Consider the following 23,483-nt stretch of genomic DNA (forward strand, 5'->3'; position numbering starts at 1 on the left):
ATAAAAAGTCTAAAAGGCTTTTTATTTTTAATTTCGTTTGTCATTATTTCTAATGCTTTGTAGAAATAAAAATGTTTCATTTTAAATTCATTGATTCTTATTCCTTTCACTCTTTCCAAGAAATTTATCCATAATTGAGTTGTTTAAAAAGACAACATACACGAACATTATATAAAGAGATAAAAGAAGATTTAATAATTTATAACTTGCAATACATTTTGCAAAAATGTTCAATACAACGATTTTTGAATACAAATAAATGTGAAATTTTAATTTCTCTACGAAAATATGGAGAGTAATCTCGATTCAAAATTATCGATTCTAAAAACGCGAGAGAAATCGATACTTGATGACTCGTCGAATGATTCGATCATACCGGACAAAATAATTGTTGGAGTAATCTACGCGGGAGGCTAGTCTACTTGAAATTAATGCGATGTGTTTTTGTTGATTTATAAACAAAAAACTCTACCATTTATTACTATATTTACTATTAAATCTTTTTTTCGTAAGGATGTCTGTAAGTATATGAAAATACCACTTTTCATTTCTCTATAATCTAGGTTAATGTTTATTATCAAGTTAACCTCACTATTCTTCTTGTAGGCACCAAAACAGGTAATGCATCACATATATAATAACTGAACTGATCATGAATCTGAGCGGATCATTTGCATTTTTATAGCAACAGAATGTCGAGCACAAAGAGAAAAAGAGGAAAGAAAGTATTCTCGATCTATCTAAGTACCTCGAAAAAAACATAAGGGTAAAGTTTGCCGGAGGAAGAGAAGCTGAAGGTATACTGAAGGGTTACGATCCCTTACTCAACCTAGTACTCGACAACACAAAGGAGTATCTTAGAGGTATATGACTTGTAATACAATAAACTTATAAGTACATTCGTAAATTATAACTCATATATCCTCTTATCTTGTATCGTTATATCTCAGTCTTAAGTATTTTCCATAACGTAAACATAATTCCCTTAATTATATAGATCCAGATGATCCATATAAATTAAATCAGGATACTCGCATGTTGGGATTGGTAGTATGTAGAGGAACATCTGTAGTGCTTATTTGTCCTGTAGATGGTATGGAATCTATTCAGAATCCATTCATACAACAGGAAGGATAAACAGGAGAGATATCGTTGCACAATCAATATATGATAATACATCTTGGAGAGAAAGAAAGTTATCTTAGCATCTTGAACATTTCCATTTTTCTAATGATGAAGAAAATATAATTTATTTTACATTGTATTGAAAATTGAAGAAGCTTACATATGTATCTAGGAAATAAATGTAATTTTCTTAAAAAAAGATATAATTTTATACCTATATGTTTACAATAAATAATGCAAAAATTATCTCTAAATGAGATACTACACGTGAACTTTTGATGATGTACAAGAAATATAAGAGAATAAGTCTTATATTGCTTTTACCACATTTTCACTCGATTCCAAATTCATTTCTTAACCATGGATATTGTTGTGGACATTCAAAACATGTGTGTAAATACCTGTATGACTTGAGCACTCTACTGTGCAATTTACAACTGTTCGGCAAATCACAAGCGATTTCAAATGGTTCAAAATGCCGTTTTGTACATTGCCATGGTACGAATTTTTCAATTTCATTCAGAGATGTTGGCTTGCGCATCCATTCCACAATCTGATGACTCGTGACAAAGAACACATCATCCAGTCGAAGTACATCATCAATGAATTTCTAATTATACAAGAAAATATTACTGATTAATTAAATAGAAATAATAAAAAATATATAAAATTATGGCAGAGGAAAATTTAAAAAATTATACAATGTTTACATAACAGTTATCAAAATATTAAATACACCAAATTATTTTTTAGTCTGTAATTTTTTATTTTGACAGTTGTGATTTTTAATTAAGAATAAGACATAAAAATAGATAGAATATAGATACAAATATTTTTCTAAAATGAACGAATTAATTAAAAAGAAAAACATGACAATCAATTAGATATACATATTGATTTTATTCAATAATGATTATAAAGATAACTTTTTTTTTAAATTCTACTTACATTAAATGCATAAAAATATGAAGGATTTTGGAACCATGATACATGAAAGTGTAAACCGAAAGGTGCTCGATTGGTAAGATAATGTCTTTTGAAGTTTAACATGAGCATCTTATAAACCTCTTCGCCAGATAAATTGGAAGGGCATGAATCCACAGTAGTACAAGTATATTCCTAAATGAAAATTCAATAAATATTGTTTTTCAATAATGTACATAAACAATTAAATATAATTGATACTTTTATGATGGAATTATTTTAATCTTTTATTATTAAATCGCCGTCAATAAAAAAAAACAAAGATTAATAGATATTAAAGTAAAACAAAAGATAATGAATTATAAGATGTGTCAAAATTTTTAATTATCGAGAAGCTCTTCACATTTCTAAAATTTTCTTACATCTACATATTTATTTAAGTTGAGCTTATACTTTTAATAATCCTATTCTAAATTTTTTCGTACTCCAACATATTAAATTTAATACGGAGGTTTTATGCTATATATGCTATATATGCTTGTGTCCATTTTAAAATGCATAAGTAAATATTTCAATATCTACTTTTTTTTATGTATATTTTTTTATCGAAGCACTTCTTCATTTGATGAAATCTTTTGTGCCATTTTGTTCATATTCCAATAAATCATGATCATAAGTCGAAAAGATTTGTGTTTCTTATAGATACATAAATTTTGAAATTGTGCAATTTATTTCGTGCATGTAACAATCTTATATTAAAAGTTATACGCGTGCGCTCGATCTCAGCTTTCCATCTTTACTTGATACTTATCAACAAACGAGAAACATTTCAGTCTGTCACGTGTGTGGCATTTACTTACATTTGCCAAAAGCTGATTTAGAGGTAGCTCCCAGATATTTGGGTAGGAACGAGTTGGGCAAACTTGTCCCGTGCGGACGCACGGATGAGGTGGTTTGTAATCGAGCGTGTAGGGCCACAAAGGTGGATCAGAAAATGGTGCAACGATCGAGGAATCGTAAGCAAAGCCAAATTCGGACATCATCAGGAATTGGCGATTCCACCCAACCTGCAGAAAAGGGGCCCTTATCCCTACCGACATTATTGCCCCGTAATAAACACACGTTTTCTTGTCTCGAAAAACGATAGAATGATCGGAAGATACATGGTATTTGTTTTAAATTAATGTAATTAAATTATAATTTAAGTATTTATATTAAAATATAAAATAAATATGAGTGCAATATTTATGTGAGACTTCATTCAATAATTATCAATTAAGTGAGTAATTTTTCGATTTAATCATGAAATTACATCCAAATTATTGAGATTTTTACCTTTGATATCGCCGATACGAACCGCTGCATATTTTTTGATAATGTTTGCTACTCCGACCATTTCGTCGAACCAATCTTCGATCGTCGCGTTCTTCGACCACCATTCCTCTGGTCCTCGATGCCTGAGTAATAAATGATCCTTGATTTATTTTACATCGAATCAAATGATCTACATGACTCATCTTAATTTTTGTTTTTCTTAACATCTTATTCGAAATACTCACGTAACGGAATGTGCGGCTATTTCGTGGCCGATGTTCCACAAATACTGTACATCTCTATAATTCGTATACTGATGACTGATGTAGAAAGTACCTCTTATGGGACAGCTGTTGGGATTTTTTCTGTCATCCGTAAATATTTCTGCAAATGATTGTCTTCTATTATTATTCTAAAATTTTATTCTTTATATTTTTTTTCTCAAGCAAACCTCTGTCACAAGAAAAAAAAATGAGGAAAATTATTAATGTCTGATACATGTATGTATTTATGAATATGTAATTATGAATAAGTCTCTCAGAAGCCAAACTAATCAGCTTTAAAAAATTTACAAAAAATGAAATTAATTAATTTGGCTTTTGAGAGACTCAAATAATGTTTATATTTACTCAGGTTTCAATATAAGTTTATTCAAACGTTTTTAAAAGAAAAAGAAGAGAGGAATCGCGAAGTAAGAAAATTGATTATTGAATTGATAAGTAAGTACTAGCTTCTTACTTGAATAGAGTTCGAAGTTTTCAGCATTCACAGCGTCATCGAAAGTAATTGTTATCATTTGTGGAACAGCGAGTGCGGTAAGATTTCCTGGAATTTGAGTTCCATCTTTGGAACACCAACAATTTGGCAGTCGACATTTCTGCGTGTCGCATGCCGGTGCAGCATTTGTATCATGTTGCATATCTGTAACAGATCAATGCTACATTAATAATTAAAAATTGTGTATCATAAAGATTATTATTTTATATTTTTATGTCGTGAAATAAATACGAAATACACACTCGCAATTTCTCTTACTTTCAAATATACGAATGTGAGAACATCTTGTAGAGAGCGTTTCGCAAAATAAGAGAGATTTTATATAAATTATTTTCCAATTATTTTTTATATATCAATACACATATATTAAGTTTTACATATTTCGATATTCATATATTGCATATATTTATCGCGATAAAACTGTACAATTTAAAAGATGAGGGACACTATGTCTATATCTATGTGTACGATCGAAGATTTTGATGCGAGATATATATTTGCGCATCATTTACATCTCTTACCGCACCATCCTTCGTCGGAACCATCAGGACAATCGACGTTTCCATCGCAAAAGTATAGAGCCGGAAGGCACGTACCATCTCCGCATGCCAGATTTTCGTCGTCACACTCGCCATTTTCCAGCAACGGCTTCGCAGGTTGAGCATCTACGAGAAGCTTTTAAAATTTCACATCACCATTCGGTATATAATATAATGCTACTTCTTTAAACTACATATTTATTTACAAAACTTATTTACAAAGCTATTTAGAAGCTTTATGGAATCTTTGTATCCGATAAGATCCAATCTTATTTAATAGATTAAGACAATAATTACGTATTTTGCTTAAAATTAAAAATTAAAAATTAAAGTTAAAGCGTTCGATGTTTATAATAGACACAAATTGGAATCATTAATAAGAGATTTAATGATCAAACGAAATTTAATGATCAAAATGAAATTAACTCACTATATGATTTTTCGAGTGAAAGTAATAGTTACGTGTATAACATTCGATCGTTTTCTTACACGTAGAAATCGACATAAGGTCCGCTGATGCCTTTATTCTGTTTATAGTATGTATAATATATATAGTTATACCTGAAGCTACATCGCAATTATCGACATTTGTCTTAAAGTCGCAGATCTGCCTGGAGACATCGAAAAGGAGTCCTTGCGAGCACTTGAATTCGAATACTTCATTATCTGAAATTTGATGATTAATACACGTATAAGTCTCGATTAATACGCGCATCATATTTAGATTTCACATATCAAAGCAAACAATATGATTATTTATATATCTTCACATAAATTTCTTTTTGTTTCAACAATAGAAATAATACATAATTATATGATTTAAAAAGTACATGTGTTTTTTGAACACAGAACTTGTAAGAATATTCTCGTAAAAAAGAACATAATAAAAAAGAAATATATATATATGTACAATAGTTGTAATATTATATTCAAAGCTGTGATTATGTATAAATATTGTTACGTAGGAAAAATTCTTCCTATAATAAAAATATGTGAAAATGAAAAAAGAAAAAAGAAATAAAACTTTTAATTAAATGAAAGAGAAATAACTTGTAATTAAAATGTTCAGTTTTCATAATTGATATTTTTTGTAAGATATGATTAATATTTATTTTAAGCAATATATTTTAATAATATTAAGCAATTTATTATTATAATATTTTAATCAATATATTATTAATTGACAAGCATACATATTATTATTTATATTAACATAATGAAAAGAGATAAAATGATATATTTTTATTGACAGAGACGAGCGATTAAAATTCATAAATGGTCAATCTTTAAATACGACTTTTTTCCTTTTCGTATAATTTCTAATTACCTAAACAGAGAAAATATTTGGCACATTCTGTAGGCGACCAGACGTTATGTGACGGTGTTTTAGGATTTCGATAGAACTTGTTGTCGTCTATACAAGGGACTTCTTCGGATTTTCCTTTCTCCGTCGCGGTATTCGCTGAAAAAACATTATGATGCGGAGATATCAGTCGCTCGACCCACATTCTCCACGCTTCCTATTTAAGTATCAATAACGACTTTTTTTTGAGAATTTGATTTTGTGTGAATTTAATTAATAATAATAAAACATTCCAAACCGTTAAAACTTCCGTGATGTTTTCATACATTTTGTGGTTAATTTTTTATAATTTTTCTTATGCGTATCCTGTACGCACAGGATGCTTGGTAACTGATGATGCAATTAAGGAAACTCTGATCACTTATTGCAACACCAACTCCTCGACATAACAATGATATAGCTTCATTTTTCATTTATTACGATCAATAATTTATTTTCATATAGTCGTATAAATTCTTTAGCTATTTTCTCAGGCAAAATTTTAAGACATGCAATCGTTTCTTTCGTACTATTCACACTTAATTCGGAATATTTTTTAACATTACAGTAATATATTTTTAAAATAAAGCAAACAAAATATTATTAATTTATTGTTATTTTTACGAAGAAAAAATTCCATTTATAAATCTGGAATAAAAAAATGTGTGATTAAGAATTTGTAATTAAGGAAGACATGATATATAGAAGAAAAAGAGAGAAAGACGTTTTATGTATGGATATAAAGGAAAACGATTTTCATATAAATTAAATATTATTGATTTCGATATCTCACAGCTATAAGATTATCTTCAAGTGCGCGATACTTTCACGTTCCGGTTCGGAAACGGATATCTGTAGCGTGCGATGTATATTCGTTCGAAGAGAAATCTCGCGCGATTAGCGCCATCGTTTTCACTCGAATACAAAAACGGAAGTGAAACCTCCAGTGCGCATCATCTCTCATTCACACACAAAACAAACCTTTCAGAATTAATTTTTTTTTCATTATGTATGTTTATTTTATTTTATAAAAACTAATAAGACCAGAAGCCGATATAATTTTGTTTAAAATCAAATTACTATTATAAAATTTTTCATTCTAAAAATAGAGAAATTTCATTAGTTATATTTATATTTTTCAATCACGGCAAAAATTTGTATGATATATGAGTATAATAATTTTTATTTTAAAAATTTTGTTGCATCAAAAAACTGTTTTTGCTTAAAACTTTTGCATCCCCACAAAACTTTACTTTGTCATCTATCTTGCTTATATTAACACAAAATGGAAAGAGGAAGGATTTAATTTACTTGCTTATATTACATTTATTTTACAATCTTATTTATTTAAAGACATATTGGATAAAAACATCTCTTTGTTTTATTTCTTTTTTATTAGATTCATAAATGGAATGATTGATTCTGCATAAATATAATAATTATGTAATAATAATTACATATTATATATTTTTTAATTATGTATTTTATAAATATAAAAATAAGAATAATAAATAATTTGTGAAGATAATGATCTCTTCTGTAAAATCTAATATTTTTTAGGTTAATAAAAAAATTATCGGATTTTCGAAGATTTTTCTCATATAATATAAATAATCATAGGAACAAATTTCTTTCATCTTTACAATATTGAAAATTATTCTCCAAAATAAGTTTCAATATTCTATAACTATTCTCTAAGATAAATTTCAATTTTTAATAAACAAATTTTTTAGTTCAATTATTTTCATTCAATTAAATTATTTTCATTAGCAATCAATAAAGATTGGCCTAGATATCATCGCGCATCGTCGATTTCAAGTATTTCTTTTCGCGGCTGCAATTAACAAAAATAATAAACTATAAACGATAAAGAGATTTTAAAATTTCACTGTATAAGTTTGCCTAAATAAAATTTATATGAGCAGCACAAAAATGTCTCTATAAAAGTATGTATAATATACATAATTAAATATGTTCAATTCAATTTAATATACATGTGATTATAAATGCGATCTATAAAAATAAAATATAATTTATTTTTATGTAAATTTTCATATTTAATATTATTTATTTATAAGCAGAATCGTAAAAAAACGTGCCAAAAATTGCGAAAGAAAATAACCGAAAATAATCTTAAGTTCAACGCTTTCTGAAATCTAATTCATTCTTGAAAAACAAATCTGCGCGACTTGGAATAAAAAAAGACGCGCACTCGCGAATATTTTGCGAATTGCGAACTCACCGGAAACGGCAAGCAATGCGATCAGCACGAAACGGTTCCTCGACCTCATGTCGATCTTTCGCGCGCGGATCTTTTACGCGGGTTCCATGCGCGACAGCTCGCACTTTCAAACTGACGGCGCCTTACGAAAGCACGCCTTATATGACGGGTATACTCCACTTAATCGATCTCTACGATCTCCAAGCTGACTATTTCACTCGTCTCTGGTAATTGCAATACCGCTACTTCGAATACCGCTTAATGGCACTCTCTTTGGCTAATTTAGAATTTATTTTTCCTTTTGACAAGAAAATTGTGCTAGTCATCGTTTCTTGCGATTTGTGTTACTCTTCAATATATCTTTGTAATTAAGTTTCAAAATTGGAATCTCTATGTACAAGTAAAGTTTATATGAAACTAATTGAAAATTTGTCTTCAATTACTTAAATGGTAATTACTTAAATAGAAATTGAAGACAAATTTTCAATTAATTTCAAATATACTTCTACATAGAGATGTCTATATAGAGAATTTTAAAACTTCATTACAAAGGTATATTGAAGAGTAGTAAATCGCAAGAAATGATGACTAGCATCTTCTTGTAAAAAGGAAAAATAAATCTTAAATTAGCCAAAGAGTGTGCTATTAAGCAGTATTCGAAATACCGATATTGCAATTACTAGAAACGAGTGAAATATTATTAAGGATTTATTATTTGTTTTATTATATTTATTATCGCTAAAATTGTTGTTGAGAAAATATTTTTTATTTTTAACCACTAATTATATTCAAAAATTACATCAAAACTTATGCTTGCATAATTTGTCTTTAAATCAAGATTTTCACATTTGTTGAATGATATACCTACAAAGTGACTAAATCCGATAAATTAGTTTCTCTTTCGTTTAAAATTATATGATGATCTTAATTAATATCATTAATATCATGATATTAATTAAGTATCGATATTAATACAAATAATTATTCAATAATTAATGAGAAAATCGAAAAATCATAAAAATATGTATCGTTCCTTTAAATGCAGGTTCAATTTTTGTTTGACGATAGTTTTATATTGGAAGCTTAAGTTAATTCTTTAATTGAAACTTAATAAATTAAAACTTAAATTTAAAGGCCAAATTAATAAATTAATTTAATTGAAACTTAATAAATTATTAAAAAGAGATTTTTCACACAAAGAGATGAGCAAGCAAAGTCTATTGTGTTATTCATTTAATTTAGAGACGATGAGTCCTTCGCTCTAAAAATATACTTTTCTTTAAGTTCTTTAGACGAATTCCTCTTAATTAATTTAAAACCTTTTTTTAACAAAACTCGAAATATTGCAAAGGCTTTGGTAAATTTAAAATTATAAATAATTAAATATAAAGATATTTTTTAAAATTAATATTATTAAAGGGACCCCCAAATAAATAAGAAGATAAAATAAAATCTTCAATAAATTATAGACTTTGATAGCAATTTATAATTCAGATTTGTTAGTTATATAAAGATGAATAATGTTGAAAACTAAGGTGTATAATTTATCCCAGCGAAACAGGCTAAACATTATTTTTGGACGATTGTTAGCTCCTAGACTCGTAAAAGCAGTGTCAGACTATGACGTGTAAATAACAATAGTTCGCTTATTTAACTGATGGATAGTGACCAAGATTGTAGTCTTTCGACTCTGCCCGAATCTCTTACAAAGGGGAATTTTGCATAATTTTTGTCCGAATTTCGGGGATAAAGACTTAAATCACGTTGCATCGCGTGACGTTTTCACGAAAGGCGACGATTTACTCGTGCTAATTAATTATCTCTCTGTGAGATAAATCGCGCATCCATCATTCCCGCCGTTTACACAGTTGGAAGCGATTTCGTATGATCTCGCAGCGATTATTAGCGGCTTGGGCATTCGCCAAATAACCATAAGCTTGTGTATAATCGCAGAGAATCTATCACGGTAACGTTCAATTCGACAGCTAGCTCTAATTTGCTGCGCGAAATAATCCCAATTATACCGCTATTTTTCTAAATTATCTATGTCACGGCTATGAAAGTATGAAGTCTGCCTCTTTCTTTTTCTCATCAAAGAATTCGATAATTGTGACAAAAAGAATATTTTTTCCTTGATAAGAAAAATTCAATTTTGCTTGACAAAAGCTCTATACTAGGCAAAATTTCTTAATTACTGAAAATTAAGAGGTATCGCAAAATTAAGTTTCAGATGAGCAAATAACAAAATGTTATTCATTAATTTAAAGACAACATTTAAAGACAAAATCTCACGATACCAAGTATTTCCCAAATTTTATGCATAATTTGTGAGAAGTTTTTGAGCTTTTCATAAATAGATAATAAGAATCTATATTTGTATTAAAAAACATACTTTATTAATATATAAAATTACGTATTAATAATATTAATATAATATTTTAATATTTTAATTAAAATTTTGTTGTTTATTTAAATATCTAATGTTAAGTAATAAAATATTATAAAGAGTTAACATTAAACTAAATATTTTCACAAAGATCTAATTAAATTTTCAGTGAGAAAAAAAAATGATTTTTGAATTCATCATAATATCCTTTTTACCATATGTAAACTCAAAATTGTAAATCTACTTTTCGTTCTCTTTTCCCGTGTATGCCGTATAATATAAATAATAAAGTGACATAAGAATAAAGAATGAGACAACACATTTTCATTGTAGATATTTGTTTCTTTGCCAAAGATTACTTTGCTTTTCTAGCTATTACGCGAGCATACCGTCAATCATTCTTGAATGTTTCAGCAAACTAAAACACGATCAGAATGTACACGTGTGTACATGTAATATAAAATCCAAATAACAGTAAAATTTGGAAAGCATCCGAGAGACTCTGAGAAGAACAATTATGGGATTTCTTTTGTGAATATATTGTATATATATTATGTTAAAAAGAATATATGTTAAATTAAACATCGGAAAATGCATCACTTGAATTTGAATAATTTAAGATTCCATTCGCGCAATTTTCATCTATTCGACCTTGCCACATCTGTTTCAGTTTTGGTGACGAATATAGAGTTTACGAGCTACGCGATATGTTTCTTGCTGTGGATTGAAGACGTTTGAAACTGTCATCGAAGTAGACAAATACTTATAATTTATTAAATACGAGCCCATTTCCGCATCATCGACAACAAAGAGTGTGATCACGCGTGTCTCGTGACAGTCCACCGTGTCCACCGAGGACAGAGACCATGTACGAAAATACATTTACGTGGAGCAAGAAGATAAATCGAGGTAGCCACGGGAGGCACAGTCGTTGCTTCGAACGTGACCTCCGTTCAAATTAGAATAATGCTGCAAAGAGAAGAACTGCCGGCGTATATGGGACATTTTCAAAAATTTATGAGTTAATAATTATTTGTTTATGTCAACCATAAATGGAAATTATATTTTTGGGTGAAAAAAATCTGTTTCTGAATAGGAAGAAATTTATATAAAATTATAATATAGATGTTCGATTATGCACTTTATCTTATATATTTTCAGGTTTCATTAAATTAATTTTAATTCTAATTAAACATTGATTAAATTATAATTATAATTGAATTATGTACGTTCATGCTCCATTGATTCGAAATTATAATAACATTAAATTCAAAGTAATATACACATCATAAATATATCAGCTTCTTGATATGACTTTTTCTTGAAATCCCTTATATATTCTTATACACATACGACAATCACAGCGTGAAAAAATATTAACGCTTACGACGTTCACCCTTATTTCGGTTTAGATTCAAACTATTTACGAAATATTCAAAAAGCGATACAATTTTACATATTTTTTTTTTATCTTTAAATGAAGATTTCGTTTTTGATTGATGTATATCTGTCTCTTTCCTTTTGAAAATATTTTATCGTGCGGTATTTTTTTGCTCGAGGTCGTCACGGAAATAATTTCCAAGCAACGAGAAAACGTACGTTCGACCTCCCCGAGTACGTCATGCGTCGCGCGGGACACAACACAAGGAAAGTTCTCGGTCGAGAGTCTGATTTCAGCGGGGTCTCAGTTAAATTCGGACTGCTCCGATCTGCTTCAACGTAAGCCGGCTCAATTAGAATTTAGATCTGTTCCCGTCAACGGGAATTAGAAAGGCGGAAATGGGGATTCTAAATATCTCGTTCCGCATGAACTGTACAAATGCAAGCAGATAATTTCCTGATAACTTCCTACGTTATGCGACTTTCAGGACTTATGCTTACTTCCAGAAAAATTATCATTGGCATATAAAATGCTCTTGATTTTTTTTTTGAATTTAGTGATAATCATATTTTACTCGCGTTGGAAAAAATAAATAATAATAATAGTGATGTAATAATTACATTTTTTTGTTGATAATTTTGAACGAATTTTCGAGACCATTTAAAAAATAACTTCAAGATAAAGATATATAAACGATGATACAGAGAGAAAAAAATAAATTCTATGAAATTTTATGAAAGTATACTGTATAAAATATATAAATATCAGATACTAAAAATGTATTAGAAGATTAACAGTGCAAATTATTGAAAATTTCTTTTTTTTTATAAGCATATTGTTTTCAAGATTTAGAAGAGAATTTTATAGAAAAATTATTGAAAAGTGCTATAAATCTCTCAATAGTATCAAATCATGCTCGGATAAATGGGAATTTTCGTAAGGAAGGGATGAAATCGTGTAAGTGGATTTAAAGTTTCGCGGATGCAAGAGGGATAAGTTTGATGCAAACGCGGATACGCACGATGACATCTCCACCGCTGTTATCGCCAACACCACCTCCACCACCATTCGAGTTCCTTCCCCGGTACAACACTCTTTGTATCCCTCGCTCAGAGGGGATAGCCTAAGTTTAGACCCGGTGATACTTCGGTCGAGTTCAGTGCGAAACCACCATCCTCTCGAATCACTTTCTTCACACTGGACGTGCTTTCCGCGTGGACGTCGCGTTTCGATCCGAGCAAAAGGCTCGTCGCGATTCGGAAAACATATTCGATATTTCGCACCTGACAATTTTTCGAGAGGAAACAAAAACATAGGGAAACACGATCACGATGACGTATAGCTGGGATAACCGCGTTAATTTCATAGTGAAGTTTCTATATGGTTAGTAGATGTGAAAGATATTGCAAGAATCGATATAGATCTACGACAACTTTCAATTAGAAAGACGGTGTGATTGTATGAAACATAATATATTATGTTTACAAACTGTGTTTACCAAAATCGTGATATTGATGAGCACAAAATTAGAAAATAGATATAAAATAGATATCTTATACAAATATAAATCAAAACAGTGTCAAATAAAAATTGATTTTGATTTATTATTATTGACATAAAGCAGACTATAAAATTTATGTCTACAATATTCAGGCACACACAGTGTGTATTATTTATATATTATTAAGTATAATTTTAATTTATGAAACGCGCAAATATTTTCTTCTAATTTATATGCATTTGTGTAAATACATCTTGCAGTATCTTATATTTCTCATGTGTTTTTCATATGTGTATATGTGGACCACGTGGTATGACAATATCATGGCGATTTGATAATATACAGATTATTTCACGCACATACATAAGTTGCCATATAAAATAAGTGTTAAACGGTAGAAACACATAACGGGATTTTTCTCAATAATTTTTTTAATAGGATCTAATAATAATTAAAAAAAAACATTTCTTTTAATTTTTTAAATATAAAATTTTATATATTTATAAGTAAGAATACATGATTCTTTCTTATAAGTTCTCATAAGTTCTCATAAGTTAATTTCATAAGTTATGCACACAATGAAAGAGATATAAATAATGAATATCAATGAAAATACTATATATTCCATATAAAAATAAAGCAAATTATTTACATATTTTTACACACTAATACTAAAAAATTAATTAGTACTTTAAAAAATCATGTATATCTTTATTTAAAAATATAAGACAATTTTCAATTAATTTTGCAAAGTTAAAGATATTTTTTTCGTTATATTTTTCATTATTTCCTTATTAATATGATAAAGAAATATTTTATTTTCTACTGTGTTTAGAAATTATTATATATAGTTGTACTAGTTGTGCGTGCGTAAAATACAATTTGAATCATAGCGCAAAAAAATACTAAAGTAGAAACTATATTAAAACTAATATTTAAATATAAAAATGCGTCAATTAAATTACTTGAATAAAACATTGTAAAGCAATATTAGAACTTAATAGACCAATGATCATCTATATCAACTAGGGAATTCGATTCGATGAATTTCTAATTAACGGAAAGTGAACTATCTTTTATGATTGTTCATAAAGCAAGTCAATAATATAATTGGAATTTAAATTTAAAAGATCTAAAAGAGTAGAAAAGGGATTTGAAATCAGAAAGAAAGAAAGAAAATGTAAATTTTTGGTAAAAGATTTATAGACCACTCAAAAATCAAAGCAAATAATGTGAGCTTCGAAAATTTAAACTTTTTTTTATTATTTTCTCGTAAGGAAAGATATATTTGACTTTTCTTTTTAAAATAATTAAGACATTTAAGAAATCTCGAAAAAAGTTTGGAATTTACTTTTGCAATATTTTCTATTCGGAAAAAGAACTGATTTATATTATATTTATATTATTGCACTGTGATGCAACAAATAATATAATAAATAACTTTATTGGAACAATAGTTGGAAAGATCATATATCACAATTATTTAATATTTTTCAAAATATATCTAACACTTTGTACCATTTTCTTTCGCTTAATCTCTTCATTATATTATAGTATCTCAAGGGTGCAAAACAAGAGAGAAATCGAATATGCAGGATGTTTATTAATATATTTTCTTTGAATTGTAGAATGTTTTATTAATTTGAAATCAATTTTTATTTAACGAAAATGTCAAGAAAAATTATTTTTAGCATAACATCTTTCGATAATATATTCTTTATAACTAATTAAACATTAAAATTAAAATTTCCTATTAAAATAAAATCTATCTGAGATCAACTAAAGAATATATGATTATTTCTTTCTATATGAACTTATTATATTTATTTATTTTATCTATAGTCCTTTAAAAAATTTAATTTTCAAAAAAGTTTCTTTATTTTTAATTATTTAAAACTTAAAAGATATTAGTGCCTCAACTACCTTGTAAAGAAAAGCTCGATTCAAAATTATCCCAAAATAACTCACAATTCAAAGAAAGTGCATTTAGTGAAGAACATCTTATAACTGCAGACATAGATAACAATGGATATTTGGATAAGCACGATTTCGAATGCATGGCATTGAGAATGACGCTGCTCGAAGGCAAAGGCGAATTTAATTATAATCGGTATCAAGAAAATCTCCACATCATGCTCTCCTTATGGGAAGAGATAGCTAACCTGGCAGACTTTGATAAGGTACGCTTACGAGATATTGTTTCTACATATCAGAGAGCCATCTCTCCTGGCACGATTTAAATCTTGCACCGGTTTCAAATTCTTCAAATATTTTAGCTCTCGAGACTGTAACTCGAGATCATTTGTGATATACACACACACACATATACATATATTTGTTGCAATCTTTCTCACGTGTTTTAAAACGATTATCTATAGCAATCTGTTATTTCTTTGACAATACAGAATATTGTTCTCGACTTTTTGGCGAGCATTTCCTTGACAAATACATGTTATGTGTCTTATTTTTCATTAACTAACCAATTAAATTCAATTTTTGTTAAAAATTATTTTAAAAATTAATGAATGGAAAGTTTTAAATCTTTTGTAAATCTAAATATCTAAATAAATAGTTGATTTAATTTAAGCCTATTTATTGAGTAAATTTAATTTAATATGAAAAAATTCTTAAGAAAGAAAAAGTATCTAAGAAAACTTTGTAAATAATTATTCTATATTAATGAAACAATTTTAATACAAGTTTAAGTCAAAATTAACGCTTTTAATAATAAAATTATTGTATATATATATATATATATATATATATATATATATATATATATATAATAAATGGAGGAAGTATGCATTTCTCTGATCTCGGATCGATTCTTACCTTAATCGATATCGTTTTCGATAACTAAAGCATAGTTTGATCATCTTTTGACCACATAAATATTTTACTATAATAAAATTTGTACATATATACATATAGAATATATATATGCGTACATATACAATAATTTTCGAAAATTCTATTATATTTAATAATTCTGTTTTTTCATATATACATATATACAATATACAACATACAATAAGACACATGTATACAATATACAATAACACAATAAAACATTACCCATAACTTCTAAAATATATATTCTGTGCCGATTAAACAAGTATATCATTAAAAACTTTAAAATTCAAAGCTAAAATTAAAAATAATTTTTTTTTTATTTAGCAAAGAAATAAATCTGCATTCTTAAAATAGGAAATGATAATCGAGAAGTGTATTTAAAGTAAGAATCGATTCCAAGATCGTTGAATTGCATACTCCCTCCATTTTGCCAATCTGTTGATAGCAGTTAAGAGTAAAAAATTTCGATTTCAAAATCATATTTAAAAAATTATTTCATTAATTTATAATAATTAATTATAAATTTTTCTCATATATTTTAGTTGTTATATTAAATTAATTATCTATTAATATATATGCTAATAAAATGCTAAATAATAATTATTCTATATGCTAATGTTAAATATAATAATGCTAAAATAATTATTCTATACTATTCAATATGCTAATAAAATGCTAATAATAGTATTTGTGTATGTATGCGTGTGTGTGTGTGTGTGTGTAATCTGTTTATTTTTTTTCTAGGATGGCCTTGTAACGACAGAAGAATTTAAAAAAGCCGTGCAGAGTAGCTGCGTTGGTCGTTCTTATGGTGATTTTCCGCAAGCCATGAAAATGTTCATCGATACCCATTTCAAGATACTTGACATAAATGGTATCGTATAACATTTATATACATACGAACAACAAATATATTGCGAAAGGTGATGAATAAATTATAATTTATTCTCGTAAAAATAAAAAAATAATTTTAAAAAATCTCAAAATAGGACATTATTTTCTGAAATAATATGTAGTTTTTTATCCTCAAAATAAGTAATTGATTTTACACAATTATTGAACTTTTTTTCTATACAAATTTACAATTTATCTATTAATTAAATATTATATTAATGTTTTATATAGTTATTTTAAACATATTAAATAATTGAAGTCTTTTTTTAGAAATTTTCTTAGAAATAGCTTTAAAAAAGAATCGTAATCTGTTAAATGTCATTAAAACACATGTCTTATTTTCAACTTTAATTTTAACTAGAGATAAAAAATAATTACAAAATATTAGATGCATAAAGCAGTTTATCTTCAAATGTATTATTAATGTTTTAATAATAAAGATATTCAACAGATTGTCTTTTTAAAGACTGTTCCTAAGAAAATTTTTATGTAACAAATCTATTTACGCGAAGATAAAGTATATCTTGAATAGTATATAATTTGTATAATTACTATAATTATAAGAGATTATATAATTTCTATAATTATAAGAGATTTAATTAATAGAATTTTGAAAAAAACAATTTATGTTTTCTAGTAAAAGAGATACTCGTACAATTTAATTATATAATCGAAAAAAAAGTTATTAAATTTTATAATACTTGTTTCAGAGGATGGCGTAATCGGTGCCGAAGAATTTCGATATGACTGCGTTTCAAGAATTGCAGTGAATAACATAGAAGTTCTTGATAAAGCTTTTCAGAATCTTCTAAACGTAAGCAATTTAAGCAATTTAATGTTATGGCTTACAAAATCAATCAAATTAATTTTTATTTTATCTAATGTAACTTTATTGTAGTTTATTGTAATTTTTTTAAAAATTTAGTAAATTTATTCAAGAGAGACCTCGCATATTTCTACAAAATATAAGCATCTCTTATCAAAAATAATTACTTTAAATATCAAGTCAAAAATAATTACTTTAATCGTCACATTAACAGGATGATGACAGAAAACGCGGTGGATTGACTTTATCACGTTATCAGGAATTATATGCTCAATTTCTCGGTAGTCCTGACGATAATATCCCGGCAATCTACCTCTTTGGACCGATAGGTTAAAAATCATAACTTGACGCGTCATTTTTCAGAGGAATATAAATCCTCACATATTTATATGTACAAAAAGACACATTTGCACAAAATATATTTAAGGCATATTAAGGCTATATTAATTCTAAAAACTCTATTGTGAAAAATTTGTAAAAATTATTATAATAAATCAAATATTTTATCATAAGTAACAGAAAATTTTTACATATTTTAATATTTCAATATGATATTCATAAAAACCCCACATATTCAATGATGATATTATAAGTTGTTATTTTCTATCGTGAACTTTATGATTCGACATTTGAATCAAACGTTGTTAAACATATATTTTCGAAAATGCCTGATTAATATATAGTGTAAAAATTGCTACAATTTTAGAACCATTTCTAATAAAATTTAACAACAAAAATTATGAATATAAAAAATTTAGAACTTTTAACGATGAACAATAGTGATAAAAAAAATAGTTTACACGAATTTTTTGGACTAAAGTTGAAGAATAAAAACAAGTCGAAAAATAAATTAATAAATTAGAAAATATTAAAATTATTATTAAAAAAGATCGTATGTAATTAAATCTGACATTTAATGTATGTGTGATTAAATTATAATTATTCAAATTAAATAATATTCATATTATCTTCTAACATAAATTATAATTTGAATATTTTTTCTACAATCTTTTAAAGATATTTTGATAACTTATTAATGATTTTCTTTGTTATATTACTTATTAGCAGTATTAATTTGTAATCGATATTATATTTCATGCGGAAAATACAATTTTTTATCTAACAGTAATAAGTGTTTGAAATATGCGATCATATATATAATTTATAGACAGACGATCATCTAAACATAGTCTATATATGATTGATTAACTTTATATTTCAAAAACTGTTTGAAATTAAAAATCTCAATTATTATATATTTATCGAAAACTTTATTTATTTTATTTTTTTCGCGAATTATGAAATATCTTGTGTACATTTCTTAAGCAATCTACAAGAATAAATAATCTAACTGAAATTTAACTGTTATCAAAACACTTAACTGCTGTGCAAGTTTAAATTTATAGACGCATACTTGATATATTCGCAAGTTTATTATCGCGCGAAAGAGATTAAGATACAAAATAATTTAAAACTCACTTGTATGGGGGGTACGATGCTTGTCCTTTTTTGTTTGTTTTCTGTCGCACTCGTTTGTCGCACTCGCTGTCGCACTTGTCTTCGTGGCACTCACTCGCGAAACAATATTAACCCACAAAAACGTAATTAATCACGCATATTAATCGACACAATTAATCGCATATAACGCGTATTTCATTTTATATTATAATCGAAAAGAATACGAAAATCAAATACAATTACATGGAAGAATGAAACGTACTGAAAAAACTGGAAAATTGCGCGATCGAATTCACATAATACTATCTCTCTCCGAAAATGTAAAAATTAATTAATTGAGATTGATATTCATTAATCGTAACAATTATAGGAAATAATCGCATTTCGAGAGATAATATGCTGGAGCGTTTTACGCTACAACTTTCTCACTCGACTCTCGCGACCTGAATGAGCCGCCAAGGCCACGATATGTAAACATAACGCGCTATTATTTGCCGTGAAAAATCAAGGTCGTGTGGATATTTTGATATCACGAAATATTTAACGTAATAAAACAATATAGCGTTACAAAACAAACTTATATATGAAAATATGCTATTCTTTAAATTTCGAATTATTAATAAAAGATTTTTAGACGTATCACGGATTTTCGTATTAAATTTTAATCACACAATACTGTGATTCTGTGTATATACATATATTACTGTATTGAAATGTATTATATCTTTCAATCTCTCTGAAAAATAATTCAAATATTACGTTTAAATCGGCGAAGCGCGTGATAAAAAATACTTAACTATTTATAACAAATTTATTTAATAATTGTCCGTAGAAATCAATGAAATAATAATTTATCTTGTCCCTGTTGCTTACAATATATTTTAAAAACTTAAATTATACACACACACACACACACACACACATATGCATAATTTATATAAATTTTATATTTATATATTTATTATATATATAATTTTAAAATATATTTATTATTCTGCAACAGAAATAGCATTTTGACTGCGCAATTTCTTACTGCCGAGAAAATTGTAGTTTCGTGAGATTTTTATTTTCATATTTTCCAATTGCAATATAAAATGAAACTCTCTCGTGCACGATTAATCATATCAAGAGTGATGCGAAGTTATTGTTTATTAATGATTAGTGCGCGCGATTGTAATTAATGTTTTAATTAGTATTTTCGTGAATGACTATCGAATGCCACAAATAAGCAGACAAGAGAAAGAGAAAGAAGAGGAGAATCGAAGAGACATCGTACAATAGCAGTGTAACAAGTGAGTAACTTATAATTTTATTAATTTATTGTTTATTTGTTAATTTAATCGCTTGTCTCTTTGCGATAATTAATTTTATATAATTGATATAATGCGCGCGTATAAAAGATATTTATGATAAAAAATGCGCACAAAAAATTTAGATTTGATTTTTAAAATATCGAAAATTTATGTAATAAAATATTTATAATTAATAATTTTAAATATATGTATATAAAAATATAAGGTTCCCAGACAGCACAGGACATCCTATGGATATTCATTTTATATCCATTTTACGTCCACACGTCCATGGACATGAAATGAACATCCATCGTACATTCGATTTGAGACATCCGTTAATGGCCAATATTTGGACGTCCATAAGATGTCCGATCTTGGACACCAAAGTTTCGCGCAAGCACGCAAGGATGTGTTAGTTCGTTCGTTTACCGCTACGCGACGTGCGATGCGCTATCTTTCTCGTATTTAAGTTTTAGTTATGAGAATTATATAAAGTTTGCAAAAGGTAACAAATAAGATTAAAAATATACTGTTCAATTTAATTTCTGATCTAAATCACGAGTTTCAGATATTAAATTGATTTTATAAGTTGGACAAGTAAATGTCCGGCGAATAATTTAATATAAAATAATGAAACAAATTTAATATAAAATAATGAAAAATTTAATATAATAAATTTAAATTTTTTCATTAAAATATTTTGTAAAAATTATTTATACCTATTTTTAAAATATTTTTTTAATGTTCAAAACAAGTCCAATTTTAGTCCGTTTGGTCTTTAAAATGGACATTTTTGGGATGTCCAAAATAGTAACACTGGATATCCATAAAACATCCTAAAGATATTTTAGGCTCTAATCTGGATATTTTAAATACGTATGAAACGTCCAATTTGTTTATTTTTAATACGTTTTTAAGATGTCATTGTGCTGTCTGGGTTAATAAATTTTTGAGAGAAAGAATAAATGAGTCGAATTTCTTTTATAATTAAAAATAAATTAGAATAAATAAATGAGAAAAATAAATTAAAAGTAGTTATTATAAAACAATCATATGTGTGATTAAATTATTACTATTCTATTCTATATATTTACATAATAATGATATTATCATCCTAATATAAATTGTAATTTTTGAATATTTTTGACAGTATATGCATTCTATTAAAAATATGATTTTAATATTTATTTTTACTTTAATATTTTATTATTTTAAAAATCATTATATCATATTTGATAATAATTATTAATTGTGTTTCTATTTAAAAAACTAAAATTAATCTTGCAATTTTATTGAGAAATTAGTACTTTTCAAACTTTTGTTAATAAAATTCGTTACCGAAAAATGAAAAGGAGCTATTAATTTTTGTTTATAATCTTTTTGTTAAACTACTGGAAGTGATCCAAAATTTATAACGATCGCATTACAATGAATATTTACACCACAAATAAGAGAGCACTAAATTTCTTGATTTATAAATCATGCAATAAATATTTATTCATTTTTCTTAATAGAATAAAGGTTAATGGGAAAATTTTTTCGGTTACATACCTGAGGTAACAGAAGAAAACATTTCAGAAATACAATATTCAACGTACAATATCGTTTTCTCACGCAATATTTTTCGGTCGTTGAAATTTCAACACTTTATTTAGTTTATTACTTCCAAGAATTATAATTTTCTCCGGCTAATTAGTCGAATGAGATGAGTGACTGAATTTTAAATTTTATACGCACAGTTTGAAATGAATATCGGCGAGCCGACAGAGATGTGGTTCATGCGCAGATAGGATGCGCACTGGGAAAAGCGCGGCAAAAAATGACGCGATAGTCAATCAACTTTTTGCTCTTGCGAAGATTAATTGCGTGATTTTAGAAAAAGATTTAGAAAAAAATATAATACCTCATAGTGGGAGGAAATCCAAAAGCAAAGATTATATCGCTTCTTCGACAAGTTTTCGCGTTTTATCTGCATGCGCTAATGTCATGAACATTAAACTTTATAGAAAGAGCTCTGATGTTTCAAATGCGATCCAAGGGAGATAGTGACATCTGGTATCATTTTCAATATCTTTTTTTCTAACAAGAAAGTTCATATCCTACGTATATATTTTAAAAGATACACTTACTTATAATACTAAATTTTTTTATAAACTTATTACAATTATTTATAATTAATAATTTATTTTATAAATTTTTTTTATAAACAATTTTTTATAATTGCGTAGAGACATATATTTTCTTTCTCTCGTGGCTATATTTTGTGTATGAAACAATGACAGGTTGTGTTAAAACAAAAAAAAAGAGTGTCAAGAGATGAGTTTTAAAAAAAACTTTAATAAATTTATAAATGTTTCAATTTCATGTTGTTAAAGAGTTGATAATTTTTAATAAATTAATAATAATTAAAAATAAATCGCCTTTTTTTAAAATTAATTTCCTTTTTTTACAAATTTCCCCAATAATTTAATAAATATCCCCATCAATTGGTATATTACTTATATAAAGATAAATTTTTAAATCATGTAAAGCGAAACATATATATAAATATATGCGATATAAACATGCAAATTTTTATCACATATATATATATATATATATATATATATATATATATATATATATATACACGTACTATCAACTTTTT

At 27.0% G+C, this 23,483-nt stretch overlaps 3 protein-coding genes across 6 annotated transcripts; 2 read left to right on the forward strand and 1 right to left on the reverse strand.

The window, feature by feature from the left end:
- Window positions 1-271: 271 nt before the first annotated feature.
- On the reverse strand, window positions 272-23,396 carry Chld3 (Chitin and LDLR binding deacetylase 3). Of its 3 annotated transcripts, XM_083098583.1 has the most exons (12): window positions 22,388-23,396; window positions 19,563-19,655; window positions 6,007-6,141; window positions 5,241-5,345; window positions 4,662-4,805; window positions 4,102-4,284; window positions 3,609-3,747; window positions 3,385-3,506; window positions 2,910-3,139; window positions 2,074-2,244; window positions 1,527-1,735; window positions 273-1,227 (listed from the first exon to the last, which is right to left on the reverse strand). In XM_083098583.1, the coding sequence occupies exons 1-12, from the start codon at window positions 22,407-22,409 to the stop codon at window positions 1,197-1,199; spliced, it is 1,584 nt and encodes a 527-aa protein (XP_082954709.1). In that variant the 5' UTR covers window positions 22,410-23,396; the 3' UTR covers window positions 273-1,196. The 3 variants fall into 3 exon arrangements, with proteins under 3 accessions (XP_082954708.1, XP_082954709.1, XP_082954710.1); XM_083098582.1 differs by having other exon boundaries at window positions 272-1,735; XM_083098584.1 differs by lacking the exons at window positions 19,563-19,655; window positions 22,388-23,396 and adding an exon at window positions 8,264-8,488 and having other exon boundaries at window positions 273-1,735.
- On the forward strand, window positions 365-1,331 carry Lsm7 (U6 snRNA-associated Sm-like protein LSm7). Of its 2 annotated transcripts, XM_083098605.1 has the most exons (4): window positions 365-520; window positions 607-618; window positions 686-863; window positions 998-1,331. In XM_083098605.1, the coding sequence occupies exons 1-4, from the start codon at window positions 515-517 to the stop codon at window positions 1,135-1,137; spliced, it is 336 nt and encodes a 111-aa protein (XP_082954731.1). In that variant the 5' UTR covers window positions 365-514; the 3' UTR covers window positions 1,138-1,331. The 2 variants fall into 2 exon arrangements, with proteins under 2 accessions (XP_082954731.1, XP_082954732.1); XM_083098606.1 differs by lacking the exon at window positions 607-618 and having other exon boundaries at window positions 366-520.
- Window positions 13,139-18,595, forward strand: Scp1 (Sarcoplasmic calcium-binding protein 1). The gene is made up of 5 exons (XM_083098601.1): window positions 13,139-13,392; window positions 15,524-15,690; window positions 17,108-17,237; window positions 17,968-18,071; window positions 18,298-18,595. The coding sequence occupies exons 1-5, from the start codon at window positions 13,341-13,343 to the stop codon at window positions 18,415-18,417; spliced, it is 573 nt and encodes a 190-aa protein (XP_082954727.1). The 5' UTR covers window positions 13,139-13,340; the 3' UTR covers window positions 18,418-18,595.
- Window positions 23,397-23,483: the final 87 nt, after the last annotated feature.

This window comes from Camponotus vicinus, unplaced genomic scaffold (assembly GCF_025532165.1).
Source record: "Camponotus vicinus isolate PSW18456_S1 unplaced genomic scaffold, iyCamVici1.0 SCAF_4, whole genome shotgun sequence".
Lineage (NCBI taxonomy): Eukaryota > Metazoa > Arthropoda > Insecta > Hymenoptera > Formicidae > Camponotus > Camponotus vicinus.

Bases quoted from the DNA above. Each gene is read 5' to 3' on its own strand.
- Lsm7 (XM_083098605.1), top strand. The intron at 864-997 runs GTATATGACTTG...TTAATTATATAG, and splicing joins CACAAAGGAGTATCTTAGAG to ATCCAGATGATCCATATAAA.
- Scp1 (XM_083098601.1), top strand. From the start codon at position 13,341: ATGACGTATAGCTGGGATAACCGCGTTAATTTCATAGTGAAGTTTCTA. The intron at 13,393-15,523 runs GTTAGTAGATGT...TTATAACTGCAG, and splicing joins CATAGTGAAGTTTCTATATG to ACATAGATAACAATGGATAT. The intron at 17,238-17,967 runs GTATCGTATAAC...TACTTGTTTCAG, and splicing joins CAAGATACTTGACATAAATG to AGGATGGCGTAATCGGTGCC.
- Chld3 (XM_083098582.1), bottom strand. From the start codon at position 22,409: ATGTTTTCTTCTGTTACCTCAG. The intron at 4,806-5,240 runs GTATAACTATAT...AGCTTCTCGTAG, and splicing joins TAATTGCGATGTAGCTTCAG to ATGCTCAACCTGCGAAGCCG. The intron at 1,736-2,073 runs GTAAGTAGAATT...TTGTATAATTAG, and splicing joins CATATTTTTATGCATTTAAT to AAATTCATTGATGATGTACT.